Source organism: Anomalospiza imberbis, chromosome 28, assembly GCF_031753505.1.
Source record: "Anomalospiza imberbis isolate Cuckoo-Finch-1a 21T00152 chromosome 28, ASM3175350v1, whole genome shotgun sequence".
Taxonomy (NCBI): domain Eukaryota; kingdom Metazoa; phylum Chordata; class Aves; order Passeriformes; family Viduidae; genus Anomalospiza; species Anomalospiza imberbis.
Genome location: NC_089708.1, coordinates 2,153,501 through 2,180,034, shown reverse-complemented (window position 1 = coordinate 2,180,034; position 26,534 = coordinate 2,153,501). Strand labels below are relative to the sequence as shown.

The window sequence follows — 26,534 nt, the reverse complement described above, 5'->3', positions numbered from 1 at the left end:
GTGGGGATGTTCTCCCAGGAGAAAAGCAGGAAATCTTTTGGGAATGGGAATGGATCCTTTGGGATGTGGGGATGTTCTCCCAGGAGAAGAGCAGGAAATCTTTCGTGATTGGAATGAATCCTTTGAGATGTGGGGATGTTCTCCCAGGAGAAAAGCAGGAAATCTTTCGGGAATGGGAATGGATCCTTTGGGATGTGGGGATGTTCTCCCAGGAGAAGAGCAGGAAATCTTTTGGGATTGGAATGAATCCTTTGAGATGTGGGGATGTTCTCCCAGGAGAAGAGCAGGAAAGCTGTCAGGAATGAGGAGGAATCCTTTGGGATGTTTTCCAAGGAGAAGAGGAAAGCTCTCGGGAATGGGAATGGATCCTTTGGGATGTGGGGATTTTCTCCCAGAAGAGCAGCAAACTTTTCAGGAATGAGGAGGAATCCTTTGAGATGTTTTCCCAGGAGAGCAGAAAATCTTTTGGGAATGGGAATGAATCCTTTGGGATGTGGGGATGTTTTCCCAAGAGAGCAGGAAAGCTTTTGGGAACAGATCTTTTGGGGTGTGGGGATGTTCTCCCAGGAGAAGAGCAGGAAATCTTTTGGGAATGGGAATGAACCCTTTGGGATGTGGGGATGTTCTCCTAGGAGAGAGGGAAGCTGAGCCATGAGGACACCCCAGGCCTGGAAGTGTCCAAAGCCTGGAGGAGCCCCCTGGGATAGAGGAAAGTGTCCTATGGGAATGGGATGAGCTTTAGGGTCCCTCCAACCCAACCCATTCCATGATTCCACAAGGATTTCGAGCTCTTCAAATCCCTCAAGGATTTCCAGTGTTGATTATTCCCTTCGTGGACGCTCCTGTTATCCATGGAAACTCCTCATGGATCCACCTGGTGCTTCCTCCCCCCTTGGAAGCAGCAATGCCAAAGGGATTCAGGGAGGAAGGGGAAAATCCAAGTGGCACAACCATCCAGGCAGATTTCCACCAAAAAAAAAAAAAAAAGGGGGGGGGGGGGGGGGGGGAAAGGGAGAAAAGGGGCTTGGAGAGGTGGAAAATGCAGCTTTGGGGATTGGCATTCCCATGGGAAACTCCTGCAGAAAATCCAGGGTGAATTCCTCATCTTCTGTCACAGCCTGGGCACCTCAATTCCCAAAAACCAGCCAAAAGCAAGGAGAAATCCCAGGAAAAATCCCTGGAAGTGCTTCCAAAGCCGGCAGGAATTGGTGGTGGCCGCTCCTAGGAGGGAAAGTTGGGAGATAAGAAAAGGATTTTTATGGGAAAAGGGGTTTGGAGAAAGCGTTCCTGGGTTTGTGTGGGAATGCTCTGATCTTGGAACCAAAAGGAGCAGAGGGAAGGATTTGGGGGGTGGATTTGGTTTTATTGTTATCCCTCATCCCAAAATGGGAAAGGGAGGCATAAAAGGGGTCCCTTCCCAGCAGGGACCTGGGAATCCTCTGGGAATGGGGACAGGGAGGGATGGAAACCAAGGAAAAGGGGCAGAAACCAAGGAAAAAGGGTGGAAATCAAGGAAAAGGGGTGGAAATAAAGGAAAGAGGGTGGAAATCAAGGAAAAGGGGTGGAAATCAAGGAAAAGGGGTGGAAATCAAAGAAAATGGGTGGAAATGAAGGAAAAAGGACAGAAATCAAGGAAGAGAGGTGGAAATGAGGGAAAAGGGGTGGAAATAAAGGGGGAAAGGATGGAAATTAAGGAAAAGGGACAGAAATCAAGGAAGAAGGGTGGAAATGAAGGAAAATGGGTGGAAATGAAGGAAAAGTGGTGGAAATCAAGGAAAAGAGTGGGAGTCAAGGATGGGACCCAGGACCCGGCTCTGCCTCCCACCAAAAGTCCCCCTGAGGAGCCAGGGATGTTTCCCACCTGGAACCCAAATATTCCCTCTGTGCTGGGGATTTCACAATCCAAACATTCCGGTTGAAATTCCCATTTTTTCCCCTTTGGACCCCACCCTGGGGTCCCCTTTGCCGGGGAGAGCCGCATCCCGGGGATGATCCTGGGGGAGTTGGGAGCCGCCAGGGACAGCAAGGACACGAGGGAGACTCCCGGGATTTTCCCACTGGATGCCGCTGGAAGCGAGGGAGGATCCTCCCACTTCTGTTCCCACCAAGGGCTTTTCCCAGAGATGATTCCAGGATTTCCAAGAGGCACCAGCCACACAGAATTCCCAGGAATTCGGCCCCACAGCGGGGCTGGATTTGGGATTACCCACTGGATAATCCTACTGAGTATCCCAAATTTTGCTGCCAAACAGCAAAGTGCCGGTGGGCTGGTTTTTGTTTGCCCCAAAAACCTCATCCAGGGGTTTCTGGGACAGCCAGATTTCAAAAAAAAAAAAGGTGGAAAAACTTCAGAGCAAGGGGCACACATCCCCTCCGGCCCTGCCTTCCCACACGGGGATTCCAGAGGGATATTCCCAGATTTCCCAGCACAGTTTGGTTTTCCATGGAAGAGTTTGAATCTCCCAGAATCCCCCAGAACAGAGGCTGGAGCAGGAGCTCAGAGGAGGAGAAAGGGATCCTGCCCAGGGAATGGGATCCTGTCCTGGAAAAGGATCCTGTCCCAGGAAAAGGATCCTTTACTGGGAATGGGACCCTGCCCTGGGAATGGGATCCTTTACTGGAAATGGGATCCTTCCCTGGGAATGGGACCCTGTCCTGGGAATGGGATCCTGTTCTGGGGAAGAGACCTTGTTCAGAGAAAGGGATCTTGTCCTGGGAATGGGATCCTCTCCTGAAAAAGGATCCTATCCCAGAAAAGGGATCCAGTCCTGGGAAAGAGATCCTTTACTGGGAAAGGGATCCTGCCCTGGGAACGGGATCCTGTCCTGCAGAGCCTGTGGTGCTGAAGGGGTAAAATCAGGGCTCTTCCATTCCCAGATTCCAGGATTTCTCTTTCCACCCCTCAAGCCTGGAGTTCTCACAGCCATTATTTCATTTTCCCCTCCTCTCCCCCTCTTGTTTCCCTCCAGGCCCGCAGGAGAAGCAGCCCTGGGGAATTCTGCCACGCTCAGACCTTCCCTCAGGAAATCCTCGGGAGCTGCTGAGGCATCAGGGATGAACAAATCCCATAAAAAACCCTTCCAAGGATATTTACCCATGGATTCACCCCGGTTCCAAAGGTCCCATTAGCTCCCAGGGTACAGCCATGCCCGGCCCCGAGGGGACAGCGATGCCACCAAGTGCCACAGCTGGGCTGGCACCTCCAGCAGGAGCAGAGCAGGATTGGTGCAGGATCCCATTCCCTGGACTGGATCCCATTGCCACGGCTGGATCCCATTCCCTGGAAAGGATCCCTTTCCCAGTAAAGGATGCTATCCTTGGACTGGATCCCATTCCCAGTAAAGGATCCCATCCCTCGACTGGATCCCATTCCCATGGCTGGGTCCCATTCCCACAGCTGGATCCCATTCCTAGGACAGGATCCCTTTCCCAGGACTGGATCCCATTCTCAGAACATGCTCCCATTCCCCAGACAAGATCCAATTGCCAAAACAGGATCCCTTTGACATGACCAGATGCCTTTCTCATGACCAGATCCCATTCCCAGGGCCAGATCCTTTTACCAGGACTGGATCCCATTCCCATGACAGGGTCCCATTCCCAAAACAGGATCCCTTTCCCATGACCAGATGCCTTTCTCATGACCAGATCCCATTCCCAGGGCTGGATCCCATTCCCATGACCAGATCTCATTCCCAGGACTAAATCCCTTTCCCATGACAGGGTCCCATTGCCAAAACAGGATCCCTTTCCCATGACCAGATCCCTTTCTCATGACCAGATCCCATTCCCTGGACCGGATCCCCTTCCCAGGGAAGGGAGGAGCTCTTAAGGGACATTTGCAGGGACACTTTCCCCACCCCAGGCTGCTCCATCCCCTCCTGGGACCCTCCCGGGGCCGGAGCAGCCCCGAATTCCCGGGGCCGACCCCAAACCTGGGCGCTGCCGTTGGCTTAATCCAGGATCCGGGCTGGGTTTGTGTGGGTTTTTGTTCACCCATCCGATCTTAATCTCGGCTTCTGCTCAAATATTGCTGCTCTTTCAGGGCTAATGAGCACGAACACAAACATCTCACCTTTTCCACCTCCCCTCTTCCCTCTCCCTGTTTGTCTTGGAGGGCTCCAGGAGGGAAAAGTTTTCCGGCCACTCCTTCCTCTCCCCCGGCCGATTCTGCCACACTCGGCCGCAAAGAGAATAAAAACATTCGTGTTTGGCCACGGGATTAATTCCTCCGAACAGCCCTGGCAGCAGGGAAAGTGTTTTCTGCAGGGCTCTGCAGGTGTAAAACTGCTCTGGAGCGGGGCCAGGAATTCTGAGCTGAAATCCTTGGGTTTAGCCCGGTCTGGGACCCCAAATCCTCGATTTTAGCCCAGTCTGTGACCCAAAAAATCCTTAATTTTAGTCCAGTCTGTAACCCCAAATTCTTGATTTTATCCTGGTCTGTGGCCCCAAATCCTTGGTTTTATCCCGGTCTGTAACCCCAAATTCTTGATTTTATCCTGGTCTGTGACCCCAAATCCTTGGTTTTATCCCGGTCTGTAACCCCAAATTCTTGATTTTATCCTGGTCTGTGACCACAAATCCTTGATTTTATCCTGGTCTCTGACCCAGATTCTTGATTTTAGCCCGGTCTGTAACCCCAAATCCTTAGTTTTATCACAGTCTGTAATCCCAAATTATTGATTTTAGTCCAGTCTGTGACCCCAAATCCTTGGTTTTATCCTGGTCTGTGACCCCAAATTCTTGATTTTAGCCCAATCTCTGACCCAATTCTGCCACTTTGTCTGCCACAAATGCATGGAGTTATTCAAAGGAGAATGGGGAATTTTGCAGTTCTTAATCTGCTTTTTGTTTGTTTTCTTGCCTTGGCCAAATAAAATAAAAGGGTTTTTTTTAAGTGTTTTCTTCACTGCTTACCAATGAGAGATCCAGGTGGGAAATGCTGCTAGAGTTGTGTCACTGGAGCTGGAGAAAATAAAAATATCCTGATAGAATTCCAGCTCTCATATTGTCAATTTTGGGCTTTCTTGTCCCAGAATTCAGCAGGTCAGAGCATCCCCACCTTTGCTTCACTCAGCTCCTGCTTTGTTTCCCACCTCAATAATCCCATTTTTGGCTGAGAAGGGGAAAACCAGGATTTCCTCCTGGTTTTTTTTGCACCTGCTCCGAGGTTTGCCAAAAAAAAAAAAAAAAATCAATTTCTCATGGCCTGCTGGAAGCTGAACCTTCCAAAAACTCCTGGGAGCTGCAGCTCCCCAGCCCAGCCCAGCCCAACGGATCCATCCAATCCATCCATCACCTTTATTGAAATTTTTATCATTATTTTATTTGCTTTCGGTCGGGCCCCAGCGAGGTTTGGAGCAGGTGACAAGAGGAAGGTGCAGATTGATGCCCCCAGGGCTGCTCTGCCCAGGAGAGGAGTGGAGACACCGTGGATAAATAGTGGATAAATGTTGGGTAAATAGGGAATAATCCCTCCTCTCAGCAGCTCCAAAGGGGATGAGGAGGGGGAGGTGCCACGGAGAGCCAGGGGGAAAAAAACTCCAGCAAAAATCTTGGAGGGAGGGGGAAATATTGGACATTTCCTAAAGAATGTGGTGGGAGTGGGAGTGGGGCAAAGGAAATGAGGAAATGGGTGGAAATGGAGATTTGGGCGGTGCAAAGAAATTCTGCTTCCAAATCCTGGGAGCTGCAGGCTCTGGGCAAGGCTCTTCTGAGCCTGGACTGGATCCCTTTCCCAGGACAGGATCCCTTTCCCTGGACTGGATCTGAATCCCATTCCCAGGGCAAGATCCCTTTCCCAGGACTGGATCCCTTTCTCAGGATTTCGTCTCTTTCCCAGGACTGGATCCCTTTCCCAGGATTTGATCCAATTCCCAGAACAGGATCCCTTCCCCTGGACTGGATCCCTTTCCTGGGACTTGGTTCCTTTCCCTGGACTGGATCCCTTTCCTGGGATTTGGTCCCTTTCCCAGGACTGGATCCCTTTCCCTGTATTTCATCCAATTGCCAGAAGAGGATCCCTTCCCCTGGACTGGATCCCTTTCCTGGATTTTTGTTCATTTCCCTGGACTGGATCCCTTTCCTTGGACTGGATCCCTTTCCCAGGATTTGATCCAATTCCCAGAACAGGATCCCTTCCCCTGGACTGGATCCCTTTCCTGGGACTTGGTTCCTTTCCCTGGACTGGATTCCTTTCCTGGGATTTGGTCCCTTTCCCAGGACTGGATCCCTTTCCCTGTATTTGATCCAATTGCCAGGACAGGATCCCTTCCCCTGGATTGGATCCCTTTCCTGGATTTTGGTTCCTTTCCCTGGACTGGATCCCTTTCTTGGGATTTGGTTCCTTTCCCTGGACAGGATACCTTTCCCTGGACTGGATCCCATTTCCAGGACTGGATCCCATTTCCAGGACTGGGTCTGACAGGATTACTTTCCCTGGACTGAATCCCATTTCCAGGACTGGGTCCTTTTCCTGGGATTTGATCCCATTCCCAGGATTTCGTCTCTTTCCCAGGACTGGATCCCTTTCCCTGTATTTGATCCAATTTCCAGAACAGGATCCCTTCCCCTGGACTGGATCCCTTTCCTGGGACTTGGTTCCTTTCCCTGGACTGGATCCCTTTCCTGGGCTTTGGTCCCTTTCCCAGGACTTGATCCCTTTCCCAGGACTGGATCCCTTTCCCTGTATTTGATCCAATTGCCAGAAGAGGATTCCTTCCCCTGGACTGGATCCCTTTCCTGGATTTTGGTTCCTTTCCCTGGACTGGATCCCTTTCCCTGGACTGGATCCCATTTCCAGGACTGGGTCTGACAGGATCCCTTTCCCTGGACTGGATCCCATTTCCAGGACTGGGTCCCTTTCCTGGGATTTGATCCCTTTCCCAGGATTTAGTCTCTTTCCCAGGACTGGATCCCCTTCCCTGTATTTGATCCAATTCCCAGAACAGGATCCCTTCCCCTGGACTGGATCCCTTTCCTGGGACTTGGTTCCTTCCCCTGGACTGGATCCCTTTCCTGGGATTTGGTCCCTTTCCCAGGACTGGATCCCTTTCCCAGGACTGGATCCCTTTCCCTGTATTTGATCCAATTGCCAGAAGAGGATCCCTTCCCCTGGGCTGGATCCCTTTCCTGGATTTTGGTTCTTTTCCCTGGAGTGGATCCCTTTCCCTGGACTGGATCCCATTTCCAGGACTGGGTCCCTTTCCTGGGATTTGATCTCTTTCCCAGGATTTAGTCTCTTTCCCAGGACTGGATCCCTTTCCCAGGATTTGATCCAATTCCCAGAACAGGATCCCTTCCCCTGGACTGGATCCCTTTCCTGGGACTTGGTTCCTTCCCCTGGAGTGGATCCATTTCCTGGGATTTGGTCCCTTTCCCAGGACTGGATCCCTTTCCCTGTATTTGATCCAATTGCCAGAAGAGGATCCCTTCCCCTGGACTGGATCCCTTTCCTGGATTTTGGTTCCTTTCCCTGGACTGGATCCCTTTCTTGGGATTTGGTTCCTTTCCCTGGACTGGATCCCTTTCCCTGGACTGGATCCCATTTCCAGGACTGGGTCTGACAGGATCCCTTTCCCTGGACTGGATCCCATTTCCAGGACTGGGTCTGACAGGATCCCTTTCCCTGGACTGGATCCCATTTCCAGGACTGGGTCTGACAGGATCCCTTTCCCTGGACTGGATCCCATTTCCAGGACTGGGTCCTTTTCCTGGGATTTGATCCCTTTCCCAGGATTTCGTCTCTTTCCCGGGACTGGATCACTTTTCCTGTATTTGATCCAATTCCCAGAACAGGATCCCTTCCCCTGGACTGGATCCCTTTCCTGGGACTTGGTTCCTTTCCCTGGACTGGATCCCTTTCCTGGGATTTTGTTGCTTTCCCTGGACTAGATCCTTTTCCCTGGGCGCACTTGGACCGGCCAAAAAGCCCAAATTTGGGTTAAACCACCCCAAAAATCCCAAAGGAGCTGAGGAATTCCTGCTGCCCCGTGGAGCCGCAGGAATATCCGTGGCACAGAACTGCTCAGGGCTCCAGAAATCCCTGGGAAAAACCCGGAATTGTCCATTTGGAGCTGAAGCGCTCATTCCACGGCGGATAATTCATAATTTCAATATTTTGGTGAAGATTCCCTTTTTTTTTCCCTTTAGGTCCCACCTTGGGGTCTCCTTTGCCTCAGGGAGAGCTGAATCCCTCTGAACCTGATGCTGCCCATCCCAAATTCCAGGAAATTCAAATTCCAGGAAATTCAAATACCAGGGAATTCAACTTCCAGGGAATTCAACTTCCAGGGAATTCTTCCCTGCTCAGCACCAGCACCGGGCAGAAACTGCTCCAATAAATGGAATTTTCCCTATTTTTATTCCAGAAGAAGGGAAAATCCAAAGCAGCTCCAGCATTTCCTGGGGTTTTTCCTTCAAATCCTGCAGGAAATTTAAGAGAAACCTCAGCAAAGAGCAGCTCCCTCCCCCGCATGCTGCTTCCAGGGGAGGGAAACCTCCAATTATGTGGGAATTTGGGAATTTTTGCTGCGGCAGAAGCCGCAGCTCCTGAGTTTGGTTGGGAATTCCCGGCCAGGCGAGATCAAAAACTCTCCAGCGGCTCCTAGAGGAGCGTGAGCCCCAGGAGGAGCTGCCAGGGTGGAAAACTCCTCCCAAAATGGATTTTCCCCCTCCCAGAAGGATTTCCCTCCTCCCAGTACTGATTTTCATTCTCCCAGTTCAGATTTTTCCCCTCCCAGAAGAATTTTTCTCCTCCCAGGATAGATTTTCCTCCTCCCAAAATGGATTTTCCCCTCCCAGAAGGATTTCCCTCCTCCCAAAATGGATTTTCCCCCTGCCAGAAGGATTTCCCCCCTCCCAGTACTGATTTTCATTCTCCCAGTTCAGATTTTTCCCCTCCCAGAAGAATTTTTCTCCTCCCAGGATAGATTTTCCTTTTCCCAAAATGGGTTTTCCTAATCCCAGAAATAATTTTCCCTCTCCCAGGATTTCCATTCTCCCAGGATGGATTTTCCTTCTCCCAGGAAAATTTTCCTCCTCCTAGCATGGATTTTCCTTTTCCCAGGATGGATTTTCTTTTTCCTAGGGTGGATTTTCCTCCTCCCAGGATGGATCTTCCTCCCTACAAAATGGATTTTCCTTCTCCCAGGGAAATTTTCCTCCTCCCAGGATGGATTTTCCCCTACTCAGAATGGATTCTCCTCCCAGGATATATTTTCCTTTTCCCAGAATGGGTTTTCCCCCTCCCAGAAAGAATTTTCCCCCTCCCAGAAGGACTTCCATTCTCCCAGGATGGATTTTCCTCCTCCCAGAATGGATTTTTCTTCTGCCAGAAAGGATTTTCTTCCTCCCAGAAGGATTTTCCTTCTCCCAGGATGGAACTTCCCCTACCCAGAATGGATTTTCCTACTCCCAGTGCAGATTTTCCCCCACCCAGAGCAGATTTTCCTCCTCCCAGAAGGATTTTTCTCCTCTCAGGATGGATTTTCCTTTTCCCAAAATGGATTTTCCTTGTCCTAGGAGGATTTTCCTCCTTCCAGAATGGATTTCTCCCCTCCCAGTTCAGATTTCCCTCCTCCCAGGATGGGTTTTCCTCCCGAAGAGCTCAGGCATCGCTAGAAGGCACCATTCCCTCAGGGATGAGCCAACTCCTCCCTCATTCCCAAGGATAAACAACCATGAACTCCAAAAAGACAAAAAAAAAATCAGGATATTTTTATTTCCTCAAGCTCCAGTGACACAACTCTAGCAGCATTTCATACCCGGATCCTGCATTGGTAAACAGTGAAGAAAACTTTTTTTTTTTTTTTTAATTTTATTTTATTTTTGCCGAGGAAAAAATCCAAATAAAAAAAAAAAAACAAACAAACAAAAAAAAAAAACAACAAAGGGATTAAGAACTGGAAAAGTTCCTCACCCTCCCTTAAAGAACCTTGTGCGTTTGTGGCAGAACTGGGTCAGAGACTGGGCTAAAATCAAGGATTTCAGCTCAGAATTGCAGCACAGCCTCCAAAGGCAAACTTGGCAGGGATTTTTGGGATGGGGAAGGGGATTTAGGAAGGGATTTTCCCTGCAGATCCAGCGCCAGCAGCTGGAAAATTGGAAATATTCCTGCTGCAGGTGAGACCTCGGGAATGATGAGAACTGGGCTGGTCTTGTTGGATATCCAGAGGGATGCAAGTGGATTTTCCTCCTCCCAGAAGGGATTTTCCTTTTTCCAGAAGGATTTTCCTCCTTCCAGAAGGGAATTTAATTTTTCCAGAATGGATTTCCCTCCTCCCAGAAAGGATTAACCTTTTCCCAGGAGGATTTGCCCACTCCCAGCCTGAGGAGGAGCGAATTCCCAAAAGATCCTGGCTGATCATTTTTGTTCCCATCCCTCGGGATCTCCCCCTCTCCCAGGATGCCCAAATCCCTTCCCAACATCCCCTAGCCAGTCCCTACTCCCAGGTTACTCCAAGGAGGAGCTGAGCTTCTCCCAAGGCAGAAATATCCAAGGAGCATCCATAAGAGGAGGATGGAGCAGGAACTCCAGAGGCTGCACCAAAAGCTGGAATCACCCCCATCATCCTACATTTTGGCTCTTCAGCATTGAATTCCCCAAATTCCACCTCCACGGGAATTTTCCAGGTTGTTCTGACTCTAGGAGCGACTCTCCAGTTTCCCAAGGAAAAACTTCAGATCTGAGACCTCCAATCCCACCAAATCCAGGAGAATCCAGCGGGATTTTCCCACTTTAAGGCACAGGGAGCCTTTGGTGTAGGGATTTATTCAGGTTAAGACACAATAAAAGGCAGCAAAAAGCTCAATTCACACTGGGATCATTCCCACAAGGCACACGTGGCACCCCCCAGAGGGGATCCTGCATTTTCCTGCTCCAAAAATTGTGGGAAAAGGATGAGATCTGCTCAGGGTCACCCTAAAAACCAGACCTGGGTGATGGGACAGCTCCAGGGCCACATTCCAGCCCCAGAGATCCCCAAGGACATCCCAGGGAGGGCGGACGTGGATCCTGGAACTGGATCCCAAAAATCCCTCCTTGGCTGCTGATCATCCAAGGGAGCAGCTGAAGGATGGAATTTGGTTTGGGAAGGATGGAATTCATCCCTGGATTCAAGTGGGAAATGGAGCATGGAATTTGAACATCCAGGATCCCAAAATCCCTTCTTATCATCCAAGGGAGCAGTTGAAGGATGGAATTTGGTTTGGGAAGGATGGAATTCACCCCTGGATTCAAGTGGGTACATGGACCCTGGAACTGGAATTTGAACATCCAGGATCCCAAAATCCCTTCTTATCATCCAAGGGAGCAGTTGAAGGATGGAATTTGGTTTGGGAAGGATGGAATTCATCCCTGGATTCAAGTGGGAAATGGAGCCTGGAATTTGAACATCCAGGATCCCAAAATCCCTCCTGATCATCCAAGGGAGCAGCTGAAGAATGGAATTTGCTTTGGAAGAGCCATTCCCAAATGGGAAATGGACCCTGTTACTCAAATTTGCACATCCAGGATCCCAAAAATCCCTCCTGATCACCCAAGGGAGCAGTTAAAGGATGGAATTTGCTTTGGGAAGAGCAATTCCCATGGGTACATGGACCCTGGAACTGGAATTTGCACATCCAGGATCCCAAAAATTCCTCCTTGGCTGCTGATCTTCCAAGGGAGCAGCTGAAGGATGGAATCTGGTTTGGGAAGGATGGAATTCATCCCTGGATTCAAGTGGGAAATGGAGCCTGGAATTTGAACATCCAGGATCCCAAAATCCCTCCTGATCATCCAAGAGGTTAAAGCATGGCATTTGCTTTGGAAGAGCCATTCCCAAATGGGAAATGGACCCTGTTACTCAAATTTGCACATCCAGGATCCCAAAAATTCCTCCTTGGCTGCTGATCTTCCAAGGGAGCAGCTGAAGGATGGAATCTGGTTTGGGAAGGATGGAATTCATCCCTGGATTCAAGTGGGAAATGGAGCCTGGAATTTGAACATCCAGGATCCCAAAATCCCTCCTGATCATCCAAGAGGTTAAAGCATGGCATTTGCTTTGGAAGAGCCATTCCCAAATGGGAAATGGACCCTGTTACTCAAATTTGCACATCCAGGATCCCAAAAATCCCTCCTGATCATCCAAGAGGTTAAAGCATGGCATTTGCTTTGGAAGAGCCATTCCCAAATAGGAAATGGACCCTGGAATTGGAATTTGCACAACCAGGATCCCAAAAATCCCTCCTGATCTCCCAGAGGAGCAGCTGAAGGATGGAATTTGTTCTGGAAAGCCATTCCCAGCTGGAGCAGGGAGGCTTCCACCCTTCCCATTCAGCATTCCAAGCAGGAAAACCAAACTCGGGGAATGAGGAGCTTCTGCAGGTCAGGATTTTCCCCTCCAGGTCGGGTTTTCCCTCTCCAGGTGGGATTTTTGTCCTTCCTGGACAGGGATGAGCAGCAGGCAGGGCTGGGAGGTGCCTTTGGATCTGCATTGGGAATTTCCCAAGGATTTTGGGCTGGTTTGGAGCTGCCAGGGACTCTGTAAACAGCAGCTCCAGGATCTCCCTTTCCTGGGAGCAGAACAGCTCTGGGCACCCCCCGGGATCCCAGGAGAGGTCCTGGAATGGGATCAGGGCTCCAGAGAGGAAAAAGTGGGAATAAACTCTGCGAGGATGAAGGCTGGTCAGGTGTCCCACCCCATAAAAATGTACCTTTAGCAAGTTTAAATTGTAAAATCAGCTTGGTTAAAAATCTACATCTTCAAGAGTTATAAAAAAAATGGAATTGAGATTTCCCCCTCTTCCCCACAAAGGGATTCTGGGATGCCCCACGTGTTCCCAAAGTGATGTCCCCATTCCTTGCCCCCTCAAGGGGCTTCCAAGTACCTTGACACCCAGAGGAGAAGCCAGGCCACCACCTGGGTAATTAAAGCCAATCTGGCCATAAAATCAATGATTTTGGGTCTTCCTTACAGGAGGGAAGAACTGAGCCCTTTTTAAACAGCTTTGCACCCAGCTGTAAAAGCATTTTAAAACCACCCAACTGCCTACATAGAAAAATAAAGGATAAACATTATCCAGCTATTTTATATTTATATAAAATTAACTTCTGTGCCAGGACATTTTTGTTTCTCTGCTGTAAAAAATAAAAAAAAAATTAAAAAAAAAACAAAACAGCTTAGGTTGCATAACCTAAACCTTCAGCAAGGAGTAAACTCCATCTTCCATCTTATTTCCAGAAAAAGAGAAGCTTGCGATTTCACTGCTTCAAAATAAAGTTATTAAATAGATATATATTAATATCAAAGTCTGTATAAACTCTCTTTTTGTTGTTGTTTAAGGAAGGGAAAGGGGCACTCAGTGACTGGGAATCACAGGGGACACTCAGTGCCAGGGGGACACTCAGTGACCAGAATCCCTGGGGACATTCAGTGACAGGGAATCCCTGGAATTCCTGGGGACACTCGGTGACATGGACACTCAGTGACCAGGAATCCCCGGGGACAGTGACCAGGCACCACGGGAATCCCCGGGGACACTCAGTGCCAGGGGGACACTCAGTGCCAGGAATCCCTGGGGACACTCAGTGACCAGGAATCCCCAGGGACAGTGACCAAGCACCATGGGAATCCCTGGGGACACTTGTGATAGGGAAACCCCAGAATCCCTGGGGACACTGAGTGACCAGGAATCCCTGGGGACACTGAGTGACCAGGAATCCCTGGGGACACTCAGTGACCAGGAATCCCCAGAACCCCTGGGGACACTCGGTGACCAGGAATCCCCAGAACCCCTGGGGACACTCGGTGACCAGGAATCCCCAGAACCCCTGGGGACACTCAGTGACCAGGAACCCCTGGGGACACTCGGTGACCAGGAACCCCTGGGGACACTCAGTGACCAGGAACCCCTGGGGACACTGAGTGACCAGGAACCCCTGGGGACACTGAGTGACCAGGAACCCCTGGGGACACTGAGTGACCAGGAACCCCTGGGGACACTCAGTGACCAGGAACCCCTGGGGACACTCAGTGACCAGGAATCCCCAGAACCCCTGGGGACACTCGGTGACCAGGAATCCCCAGAACCCCTGGGGACACTCGGTGACCAGGAATCCCCAGAACCCCTGGGGACACTCGGTGACCAGGAATCCCTGGAGACACTGAGTGACCAGGAACCCCTGGGGACACTCGGTGCCAGGGAATCCCCAGAACCCCTGGGGACACTCGGTGACCAGGAACCCCTGGGGACACTCAGTGACCAGGAATCCCCAGAACCCCTGGGGACACTCAGTGACTAGGAATCCCCAGAACCCCTGGGGACACTCCGTGCCAGGGAATCCCCAGAACCCCTGGGGACACTCCGTGCCAGGGAATCCCCAGAACCCCTGGGGACATTTGGTGACCGAGCACCACGGGAATCGCAGGCAGGGAGAAGTGAATCCACCAGAATTCCAGCTGGGCTGGCTGGGAGGAGGCCCAGGGAGACTCCCACTCCTTTTTCACGAGGATGGTTTCTTCTCCAGCGCGTGCTTGGTGAGGAAGTACTTGAAGAACTCGTACACGGACCAGGCGATGGCCGTGGAGGGCGTCTGGTAAATGACCCGAGCTTGGACACCTTTGAAGAAGCCAGGAACCCCTCCCAGCTGGTAAACGGTGCTGAAGGCGTTGGCCATGCCCGACAGGTGCCCCCTGATCTTGAGGGAGCTCAGGGCCGTGTTCTCCTGCGTGTTGAGCAGCGTCTTGCACACGTCCAGGGGCGTGGTGGCGGCGGCGGCCACGGCTCCGGCCACGGCGCCGGCCACGATGTGGGACTGGGGGTTGTAGTGGCGGTGGGGGTTCAGGTGCTCCTGCATGAGCTCGTAGGTGATGAAGTGGATGGCCTGGAAGGGCACGTTCATGGTCAGCTGCGTGGTGTAGCTGCGGTAGAAGGCTCCAAAGCCCTCAGTCCTCTGCACCGTCCGCACGCAGCCCAGCACTGACGTGTACGGCGAGTTGAACATCTGCAGCCGCTGCTTCACCACTGCTCGGGGACAGCGTGGGGACAGGGACACTGCTCAGCTGCGGGGTCAGCTGGCACAGACCCCAGAGTGACCCCAGCCCCAGCCTCCCCTTCCCCAGCCTGAGCTGCCCAGTGCCCCCAGAGCTCGGGACAGGTGTGGGGACAGGGACACTGCCCAGCTGTGGGGTCAGGCCTGGCTGGCACAGCCCCAACCTCCCCTTCCCCACCCAAACCAATCCCCCCGAGCTGCCCAGTGCCCCCAGAGCTGGGGGACAGTGTGGGGACAGGGACACCGCCCAGCTGTGGGGTCAGGCCTGGCTGGCACAGCCCCAACCTCCCCTTCCCCACCCAAACCAATCCCCCCGAGCTGCCCAGTGCCCCCAGAGCTCAGGGACAGTGTGGGGACAGGGACACTGCCCAGCTGTGGGGTCAGGCCTGGCTGGCACAGCCCCAACCTCCCCTTCCCCACCCAAACCGATCCCCCCGAGCTGCCCAGCGCCCCCAGAGCTCAGCACAGCCAGGGGACAGCTCAGAGCTCACTTCCTAATGAACCCCTCTCCTCAGGCTTAATTAATGACCCTTTAGTTCTAATGAACCCCTCTCCTCACAGTTAATTAATGACCCACTAGTTCTAATGAACTCCTCAGGGTTAATTAATGACCCACTAGTTCTAATGGACCCCTCTCCTCAGGGTTAATTAATGACCCACCAGTTCTAATGAACCCCTCTCCTCAGGGTTAATTAATGGCCCCTCAGCTCTCCCCATTAAGCCAGGCTGCTCAGGACCCTCGCTGGGGATGCACACAGACCCAGCAGAGGTGAGGGGGGGAAGGTGAAGTCACACCTGAGCATCACCCCGGGTGTCACACACCCCCTCCAGCCTCCCTGGCCAGAGTGACTTCCACTGACTTACGAGGCAAATTAAATTAATTGATTTCATCAGGGTACAATTAAAAGGATTTGATAGACTGGAGGTTTCTCCTTCAGAGATTCCCAGCTCTGGGCCCACTCAGGAGCACAACCCAGTGACCCTGAGGAGCTGGCAGGTGACAGCATTGTCATTTGAGCTGCATTTTCCTGTTAATCCTCAGTTTCCTGAGGCCTTCTCCTGCCCCTCCACCTCGCCAGGAATCTCACAGTCCCTCTGTGTGCTCATCCAACAACCTGAGCTCAGCTTGGTTAGTCCAAAGCTTCAGGAAAACCAGAACCACTGGCCCAAGGAGCAGCAGAGTGGTGACAGTAAAGGTGACACCAGTAAAGGGGACACCTCCCCTGCAAAGTTCCATGGCACCACAGAGATCCAGGGATAAATTCCTCCTGGCTGCTCTCCCTCTCCTCCCAGGGGACAGAGGAATGAGGTCGGTTTGGTGGTTTTGGAGGTCTCCCAGCTGGGGGCAGCCCTGGATTTCATCCTGTTCTTGCCAAGGGACAGAGGCAGAAGAGCCAGGAGGGATTTATGCCCGGATTCATCTGGGCAGGGGCACTGAAGGCCCTGGGTGTCCCGGAGGGAGCAGCACTTCCCAGAATGCCAGGATTACCTTCAGCAGGATTCATCACGGCGTCGTGCAGCAGCGTGGCCACGCTCCCAGCGATGCCTGCAAGGCAAGAGCAGCCCTGAGAACACCAAACCCGGCTCAAAAGGCACCACTGCCGTCCATGGGGATCACATGCATGGGAATCCATCCAGGGGGATCCCATCAGTGGGAATCCACCCAGGGGGATCCCACCCAGGGATATCCCATCCAGGGGGATCCATCCATGGGAGTCCATCCAGGGGGATCCCATCCAGGGGGACTGCATCTCCAGGAATCCATCCAGGGGGATCCCATCCATGGGGATCCCATCCGTGGGGGGATCCCATCCGTGGGGGGATCCCATCCGTGGGGATCCCATCCAGGGGGATCTCATGCATGGGGGATCCCATGCATGGGGGATCCCATGCATGGGGGAATCCCATCCGTGGGGATCCAACCAGGGGGATCCAACCAGGGGGATCACATTCATGGGGGAATCCCATCCATGGGGATCCCACCAGGGGGATCCCATCCAGGGGGACCCCATCCAGGGGGACTGCATCTCCAGGAATCCATCCAGGGGGATCTCATCCATGGGAATCCATCCATGGGGATCCCATCCTTGGGGGAATCCCATCCGTGGGGATCCATCCAGGGGGATCCAACCAGGGGGATCCCATGCATGGGGATCACATTCATGGGGGAATCCCATCCGGGGGGATCCCATCCATGCTGAGGGAGCACCCAGGTCCCACCACCCAGGGCAGGAAACCCATCCTGAGAGAACCCCGGATCCGCTCCCAGCCTCCACCTCTGCTCTCCCCAACAATTCCCAAGGATCCGTCCGCCCCAGACGCCCGCGGCGCCTGAGCGAGCTGTGAGCAATGCTTACCCTCCCCTCAGCACATCCCTAATTAGGGATTTTCATCCCTTTACTCAGCCTGCTTTCCAAGCCTCAGTGCCCAGGCTGTGCCAAACCCAGCCAGCCCTGACCCATCCCGAGCTCAGCTCTGGGATCAGGCTCTCCAGCCACTCCTTCCCTTTGATGTTGGCTCCCACCTCCAATTCCCTCTTGCCCAAATGACTTTTGGTCATTTCTCACGAAGCCACAGCTCTGATTTTCCTGCTGGCACCACAGGCCTGTAGCTACTTGAAAGGCAAACACAGGAATGTGTTCCCAGCAAAGAGCAGCGAGCAGAAGGGATTTTACTCCCTTCACCGAGTTCAGTGCCCCATGGCAGATTCCTACCAGCACATCCCAGCAAAATCATGGGAATCCCCAGCACAAACCCTTTGGTAAAGCCCTGGCTGCTCAATTCCAGGCTTTCTGCTGCTATTGCTGGGTTTAAAAGTGAAATATTCCCGCTAAAAATTAAAGCACACAGAGGATGGAGGGCACTCCGTGCTCCCAGGGACACTGAATTCAAACCTCCAGAGGCTGAGGTGATGCCTTCAACATACGATCACACCTTTAGGTGATGCCTTCAAAGGTGGGACTTGATCCTGAAGATCTCTCCCAACTTTAAGGATTCCATGGCAATAGAGGAACAGCACAGCTGCACCTGAACACCTTTTGCCCACTAAACTGATTATTTTTGCTGGAATAATTTGAGATTCAATAAGAATTTTGATTGGGAGGGGCGCTTTTGCCCACTAAGTTGATGATGTGTGCTGGAATAATTTGATATTCAATAAGAATTTCGATTGGGAGGGGTGCTTTTGCCCACTAAGTTGATGATGTGTGCTGGAATAATTTGAGATTCAATAAGAATTTTGATTGGGAGGGGTGCTTTTGCCCACTAAGTTGATGGTGTGTGCTGGAATAATTTGAGATTCAATAAGAATTTTGATTGGGAGGGGTGCTTTTGCCCACTAAGATGATGATTTGCGCTGGAATAATTTGAGATTAAATAAGAATTTAGACTGGGAGGGGCACCAGGCTGAGTGAGAAGCAAGCAAGGGATAGGTTGATAACCACTAATGGGATTTTTTTTTTTTAGGGCAAACCCCAAAAAATACCATTGGCCAAGTGGCTGTTTCCTCCTGGCTGGAAAACATCACTGAGAGACTTTTTCATTTTCTCGTAGCAGGCGAAGTACAAGGCGTGGGCAGGGCCAGCCCCCAGCATGGTGACGTTAATCCCGCGCAGAGGCCTCCAAAAGCCCTCGGTCAGCACCATCTTCTTGAGAGCTTCGTACACGCTCCTGTACTGGGCTTTGGGGTCCGGCTGCAGGCTCTGCATCCGTGTCTGCAACAAAGCACACCAGGGACAGGCCTTGGTTACCCACCCCAGGGCTCAGAGCCACCAGAATTCCGAGATCGCCGAGGGCTCACGTCAGCCCCTGCATGGCCCTTATTCATCCTAATTTTTAATTTATCCTGCTGGATGGAGCCCACACTCCCACTGAGACACCCAGGCTGCTCCTGGAGGGAAGTGCAACCTCTGCTCTGCTTTATCCATGGAAAGCCCAAGGAATGAGGCTGCTCCAAAGGCTGGGTGAAGAAATCCAGGGAAGGCTGTAATTTTCTCCTGCTTTCAACACCCTGAGTCTGCCCCAGCTTGTCCCTCCTGCAGTTGCCCAGCAGCTTGGGACAGTTCCTAGAAGGGCGAGCTGGGAAAACTGGGAACAGGCAGGAATTCCCTGAAAAGGAGAAAATGCAGAGCCAGTGTCCCCCAGAGGCTCTGGGAGGTTCCTTGTCCCTGTTTTCCCCTCAGCTCCCACTGGTTTTCTCCCCCAAGGGCCTGGCAGGGAATTCCAGCTGCATTTCTGTCCCTCAGGGATTTTTCTCAGACAGATTTTAAGCCAGCTGAGCTCCTGGCATCCAAACCTGCTCCAAAGCTCACTGCCACCACTTCATTACACAATTTTCCCCTGAGGAAAATTCCTTGGAGCTCGTTCCAGGGTTCTGCAGCCAGCAGGGCTCAAAGGCCTGGAGGTGACAATGACAACACGTGAGGGGTCCCAGGACCCCAATCAGCACTGGGTAAAAACCTCCACAGGCACCCCAGGAAATCCTGAGCAGCAAAATGCCCACAGATCCTTCCTGTCTTCCCTGTGGGAAAGGTTAAACACTGAGGCCATGGAGCCACAGCCCTGGAGGTGGCCAAGGAAGGCCTGCACGTGGCACTCGGTGCCCTGGGCTGGGGACAAGGTGGGGATGGGCCACAGCAGGAATGGATGGCCTTGGAAGGCTTTTCCAGCCTCAGGAATTCCATGATTCTGCAATTCCAGCCCATGACGCCGAAACCAGGCCCTTGGAGCAGCCTCCAAACACCAACAATGGGGCGGGCTTGGCGCTGGGCAAGGGGTGTTCAGCAACCTCTGGAATTCCTGCTTTTCCAAGGAGAAGCTGCAGAGCTGCAGGAAGGATTCTCTCCTCCAGCTCGTCAAGCCCTTCGTTAATCAGCCAGGAGGCCACAAAGCAGCTCAGCCTTCCATAAAAACCTTTAAGGTTTGAACCTTGGAGCCCCCAAACCCCAAAACACCTCCACAACCCCTCTGTGAGCCCAAGGAAGCGACCAGAGCTCGGTTCAGGACTTTCAGCCAAAATAACAAAACCAAGCTGGGTTTACTCAAGTCTAGACCAACCAAATTATGGAATTTGCAGTAAATACACTTTAAAAACCCTAAAAATTTAGCTGGAATTTCAGACTCCAGCATCAGCTGGTGCTCATGAAAGGCATCACCCTCCACCAGGGAATCTGGCAGCCTCGTGCAAAGCTCCCTGCTCCACAGCACCACATTCCCTGGGAATTCCAAAGGAACCCAAAAACTCAGGAAAATCCCTCAGGGAGGGCAGCAGTGCACTGAATGAGCTCAGAATTTCAAAGCAGCTTTTATATCCAGCTGTCCATGCAACCCCTCGTGGTGTCTGCACCTTCCCATCCTACGGAGGCTGCTCAGGATTTCGGGATGTTCCGGAGAAAATCCCAGTCTCATCCCAATTTATCCCTGGCAGCAGCAGGTGACATTTATGTCTAGGACCAGTGTGGTTTTGGGAAGTAAAAAAAAACCCCAGTTTTTCCCACTTTCACCCCAGCAGTTCCCATGAAGGAACAGAACCTCCTGTACCTGTCAGGGTCACACACACCCCAGGAAAATCAATTTGCAGGCACGCTGCTGCTCCGGCTTGGTCAGGAACAGGCAGCTTTTCATGGAAAAGGGATGTAAGGTGGGTACAGCTCTCACGTGAAAATGGATAAATAGGATTTCTTTCTTTATTCTGGTGGATCTGAGCCACTCTGAAGGGGTTCAAAACTCACCCCACAGCCCACAGGAGCCCACATAGGCTGCAGTTTGCATCAGCCACCTGTGGGTAGAATATGACTAACAGCCCAAGGAGCAGATAAAACCAGGACTAACTGCCCAAGGAATAACCAAAACCCAGGTTCAACAGGACTGACAGCCCAAGGAATAACCAAAACCTGGGTAAAACAGGACTAGCAGCCCAAGGAGGAGATAAAACCAGGACTAACTGCCCAAGCAATAACCAAAAACAGGACAAACAGCTCAAGGAATAACCAAAAGCAGATTTAACAGGACAAACAGCCCAAGGAGCAGATAAAACCAGGACTAGCTGACCAAGGAATAACCAAAACCCAGGTTCAACAGGACTAACAGCCAAGGAGCAGATAAAACCAGGATTCAGCAACCCAAGGAGGAGCCAAAAGCAGGATTCAAGAGGACAAACTACCCAAAGAAACTAACCAAACTCAAGAAAAACAATACAAGGAATAACCAAAACCAGGATTGAATTTAACTAAGAGCACAAGTAATAACCAAAACCTGGCTTTAACAGGACAAACAACCCAAGCAATAACCAAATCCAGACTTAGGACAACAAACTGCCCAAGGAATAACAAAAAACACAATTTAAGAGGACAAACTGCTCAAGGAATAACCAAAACCTGGGTTTAGGAGGACAAACAGGCCAAGGAATGACCAAAACCAGATTTAGGAGAAGAAACAGCCCAAGGAATAACAAAAATCAGGATTTTGGAGAACAAACTGCCCAAGGAATAACCAAAACCTGGATTTAAGAGGACAAACAGCCGAAGAAAAAAGCAAATCCAGATTTAGTAGAACAAACTGCCCAAGGAATAACCAAATCCAGATTTAGGAGGACAAACTGCCCAAGGAATAATCAAAACCTGGATTTAAGAGGACAAACTGCCCAAGGAAAAACCAAATCCAGATTTAGGAGAACAAACTGCCCAAGGAATAACAAAAATCACGATTTAGGAGGACAAACTGCCCAAGCAATAACCTAATCCAGGATCTCCTGGGTGCCTGCTGCTGAGCCAGAGGCCCGGAGCTGGGAGCAGCTCTGTGGGAGGGAGCTGAAGTTTATCAGGGCTTGAGGAGATGATTTCCCTGAGCTGGGCAGTGCCCCCAGCTCCTCTCACCTATCTGAAGCCACCAAGCAGCTCCTGGAGCCTCACCCCTGATAAGCAGCCAAGAAATTCTTCTCCACCTACTCCAATTAATCCCCATTGCATAAGGCAGCGGTGCAGGGCCAGCCACGAGCGCCCTGCTTGTCCTGGTTGCAGTTTGGGCAGGAAAAAACCACCACCACAAGTGCCAGGGTCAGGTTGAGGCAGTTCCCTGCTCCTGGGGAAGAGCTCTGTCCTGCTGGACGCACTTTGGGAAGAGCCCCAGCCCTCCTGCATTACCCCAGTGTTGTTTTCTGGTTGGTTTTTACCCAAAATTGCTTTTCCCGGGTCTCTGTTTTGCACATCCTGGCAGAGGGTCACTGGTTTGACACCCTACAAACACCCTCAGACCTCGTTTGCCTTTTGTTTGGGGTTTCTTTATTTATTTTCTCTGAGCACAACCTGCTTTTCCCGGGTTCATCTGACAGAGGCGCACGAAGGGAACACAAAATGCTTTTAGCAGGAAATCAGCAGCATTTCTGCAGGGATCCAGCAGATCCTGCCAGCTGGGCAAGGCACAAGCCAGGCTCAAGCTCTGACCCCAGTTTGGGGGAGCTCAGCTGGAACAGGACAAGGCATAAGCCAGACTCAAGCTCTGAACCCCAATTTTGGGGGAGCTCAGCTGGAACAGGACAAGGCACAAGCCAGGCCCAAGCTCTGAACCCCAATTTTGGGGGAGCTCAGCTGGAACAGGACAAGGCACGAGCCAGGCTCAAGCTCTGAACCCCAATTTTGGGGGAGCTCAGCTGGAACAGGACAGGGCACAAGCCAAGCTTAAGTTTTGGGGGGATTCAGCTGGAACAGCCCCCAAATGAGCAGCACACCCGTGGGAGGGGAGCAGAGGGTCAGTCCAGCAGGTTATCCTGAAATTCCCAACATCCCAAAACTCCCCCTCAGCTGGAACATGAGGAGCATGTTCCTCCTGGAGCAGCTGGAAACGGGGGGATGCAGAATCTCCCAGCACCAAACCCCAAAGAATCCACAGCCCTGCCTTCCTCAGATGTCTGCTGTGCTTCCAGGACCTTTGTGACCACAGGGAAGCTCCAAGGGCAGGCCAGGTTTTCATGGAAAAGGATTTTTTTGCTCCCTAGGGACACTGGCACCCTCTGCAAGAAGGGAGGTGCCAGCCCTGCACGCCTCCAGTTTCTCCCCCCAGCAATTAATTAATCCCCAGGGGAGCAAAAGTGTTCCTCACATCCCCAGGGGGAGCCCATCCTTTGTTTTCACAGCTTTGGGAAACCAGCTCTGGCACAAAAATCACCAAATGGATCAGGGCAGGAGGAGGAGGCTCCAGGGGAGCCCTCCAGAAACTCCTTTTCTGCTGCCATCGGGAGTCCTTGACACGCTGATCCCTCCAGATCACAGGGGATGGAGCAGGGCTCCCAGCACAGCTGTTTGCAGCAGCCACAAACAAAAACAAGCCTGAGAAGCGTGAGAAACACCCTCAGCACCAGCAAAAACCCAGCCCAGGGTGTCCAAACAACCGGAGCTGAGGGGGAGAGGCAGAGGGAAAGCGCAGGCGAGGCTGCAGCTCATTTGCCTAATGGTAAAAAAAAAAAATGAATTATTATTCATTATTCTACATTGGAAAATAACAGGGAGGAAAAGAGTGTAGATTGAAATCGGATATTGGGAGGGAATTCTTCCCTGTGAGGGAGGAAGGAGGCATGGAATTCCCAGAGGAGCTGTGGCTGTCCCTGGATCCCTGGAAGTGTCCAAGGGCAGCTTGGAGCAGCCTGGGACAGTGGGAGGTGTCCCTGCCCTGGGGGATTTTAAGGTCCCTTCCCACTCAAACCATTCTGGGATTCTGTGACCCCATCAAGCTCAGGGGTTGTGCAAGTGTCTGCAGCAAACAATTCCCCAAATTACAACATTCTGAGTTTCTGTTTGGGAGGAAATGACTCGCTGGAACCCAGACAGGAGGAACCTCAGAGCCAGAGCTGCCCAGGTGCTCCTTCTGCACCTGCAGAAAAACCTGACCTCCTCCAGCCTGGAACTCTGCCCCAGGAAGTCCCACTGAGGAAAAGCTTTGCTCCTTTCCTGCAGGAACGTGCCACAATCAAGTGAGAGCTGAGCTGTTATTGAACTACACCCACTACAAAAAAACCAAACCTCTTTAGGGATCAAAAACTCCCTTTTTTTTGGGTAAGTTGTCACCTTTGCCCACAGCAGACAGGTGGAACAGCGGCGAGTGCCCAGGGCAGGAGCAATCCCAGCGGGATTTCTCTGCCCCAGCCCGCAGAGCGACCTTGGCCGGGCTCCCCCGGCGTGTTCCCGCAGCAGCCGGAGCCTTTGATCCGCTCCCGGCGCTTCCAGCCGGGGCTACCCCAGCCTAAGGCACAGCCCCGGCCCTGCAGCAGCAGGGAAGCCACAACTCGGGGAGTTTTTCCTCCAAAGCGCCTCCCACTCCAGGAAGCCGGGCACCGCTTTCATTTCTGGCTCTGCTGGCCCCGCCGAGGAAAGACCTGCAGAACTCCGGAGGGACAACACCCGCGGAGCTGCTCCGGCCCTGACTGGGCACTAAACTAACCTCATTTGTTTGTGCCAGCAGCTGGTGCCACGCTCAGGGTGGGCACCAACCCCACAGCCAGCGGGGACATCCCAAATCTGTGAGCCAGGTGCAGCAGGGACAGACCCAGAGGGAAAACAGGGCAAAAAAAGCAGGTGTATTTCCTTTGAGTGCTCGTAACACTGGCAGCATCTGCAAAAGCCAAAGCATTTCCTCTCCTCTGCTCTTTCTACTACTTCAGGGAGCCCTGGACAGAAGGAGAAGGGATTGCAACATCTCGTGATTCATCCACGCCAGCATCGAGGGAGTTCGGCTTTTCCCAGCCTTCCCTCTTCTTTTGAAGGCCCTACAGCAGCAAACTGGCAGGGCAGAGAGAGGAAATCTCCTTCGGGATGATTCCCACACTCTGGAGACACTGGGAAGCCTTCCCTGAGTGTGCTGGAGCATCATCAGCTCCAAAATCCACCAGCAGCTCATCTTCAAACACCCTGACCCCAACAAAGCCACTCACCCCATCCCAGTGCGGCCACACTGCCCTATCCCAGCAGCTCTTCCCTCCTGAACTGGGATTGCCAGCGCTCCGGGAGGAAGAAGCTCCCCAGGGAGCTCCTGATCCAGTCCCAAGCCAGCAGGGCACTGGTGGCACCGGGTTGGCATCTCCCAGTCCAGGGAGCAGCACCGGGGCATCACCTTTGCACCAGCGGTTGTGCAAAGCTCCCCGGGGCTGCAGGACGGCCCCAGAGCCAGAGGGGATTTGGGGGTGACACCCCGGGGACCTGCCCAGCACCCTCCCTGTCCCGGGAACCTCGTGCATCCCAGCATTCCATGGACACTTCCCCCCACCATTCCATGGACACTTCCCCCCACCATTCCATGGACACTTCCCCACCCGTGCATCCCAGCATTCCATGGACACTTCCCCCCACCATTCCATGGACACTTCCCCACCCGTGCACCCCAGCATTCCATGGACACTTCCCCCCACCATTCCATAGACACTTCCCCACCCGTGCACCCCACCATTCCACGGACACTTCCCCCCACCATTCCATGGACACTTCCCCACCCGTGCACCCCACCATTCCATAGACACTTCCCCACCCGTGCACCCCACCATTCCATGGACACTTTGCCCCTCGGCATCCCAAGATTCATCACACATCCCCACCTTTCCCACACCCCAACATCCCCTCCATGCCCTCCCCACCTTGTACCCCAACTTCTTGTAGCTTTTCCTCCCTGGCACCCCAAAACCTCGCACACGTCCCTGACACCCCAACAGCCCCTTAACCCCCAGCACTTCTTTCACCCCAACGGCTCCTTACGCACTTCTGCTCGGCACCCCAACAGCTCCTTGCACGCCCTTTACACCTCCCCTCTTCTTGCACCCCGAAACCTCTTGCGCACTCCCTGTTCTCTCCCCTCCCTGCACCCCCAGCACCCCTCGCACTCCTCTCACACTCCCCCCTTGCACCCCAGAAGTTCCTGCACCCCACGAACCGCTCGCTGTCCCCCCGAACACCCCGGCACCCCACGCGTGTTGCCCCGCTCCCTGCAGCATCCCCGGCTCACCCCGGCCTCCCCGTGCCCGCCTCCCCCGCCGCTCGCCGCTGTCCCCGCGCACCTTCACCGAGTCCACGGGGTACATGAGGGTGTGCTCCATGATCCCCGCCACGGCCCCGGCCACCATGTGCGTGCCGAGCGCGACGCCGCTGGGCAGGCTCTCGTACTCGTCGCTCTCCATCAGCCCGGCCCCGGCGGGGGGCCCGGGGCCCGGCGGGGCGGCGGCGCTGCCCGCCATGGCGCAGCTCAGCTCCATGCGCCGGCAGCGGGGGTCGCGGGCCGGGCCGGGCACACCGGGACCGGGGACACCGGGACCGGGGACACCGGGACCGGGGACACCGGGACCGGGGACACCGGGACCGGGGGGCCGGGGCTGGGGGGGGTGGCACTGGCACCGCGCGCCGCCCAACCTCCTTTAAAGCCGCGCTCGCCACGCCCATCCCGGCCTCACCAATCAGCGCGGCGCGCATTCGTGACATCGCCGGGCGGGAAAGTTGATTGGCAAGGATATTAACCAATGGAAGGCGAG

The 26,534-nt window shown here is 52.9% G+C and overlaps 1 protein-coding gene across 9 annotated transcripts; it reads right to left on the bottom strand.

The window, feature by feature from the left end:
* Positions 1 to 1,148: 1,148 nt before the first annotated feature.
* SLC25A37 (solute carrier family 25 member 37) lies at positions 1,149 to 26,305 on the bottom strand. Of its 9 annotated transcripts, XR_010993908.1 has the most exons (6): positions 26,067 to 26,305; positions 18,519 to 18,747; positions 16,524 to 16,580; positions 13,886 to 14,866; positions 13,642 to 13,687; positions 10,439 to 13,348 (listed from the first exon to the last, which is right to left on the bottom strand). XR_010993908.1 is itself a non-coding variant. In XM_068174576.1 (4 exons), the coding sequence occupies exons 1-4, from the start codon at positions 26,259 to 26,261 to the stop codon at positions 14,486 to 14,488; spliced, it is 1,002 nt and encodes a 333-aa protein (XP_068030677.1). In that variant the 5' UTR covers positions 26,262 to 26,301; the 3' UTR covers positions 14,353 to 14,485. The 9 variants fall into 9 exon arrangements, 8 of the variants coding, with proteins under 8 accessions (XP_068030671.1, XP_068030670.1, XP_068030673.1 ...); XM_068174576.1 differs by lacking the exons at positions 10,439 to 13,348; positions 13,642 to 13,687 and having other exon boundaries at positions 14,353 to 15,006; positions 26,067 to 26,301; XM_068174570.1 differs by lacking the exons at positions 16,524 to 16,580; positions 18,519 to 18,747; positions 26,067 to 26,305 and having other exon boundaries at positions 1,149 to 13,348; positions 13,642 to 13,714; positions 13,886 to 14,276.
* Positions 26,306 to 26,534: the final 229 nt, after the last annotated feature.

Bases quoted from the DNA above. Each gene is read 5' to 3' on its own strand.
- SLC25A37 (XM_068174574.1), bottom strand. From the start codon at position 7,691: ATGGGATCCAGTCCAGGGAAAGGGATCCTGTCAGACCCAGTCCTGGAA.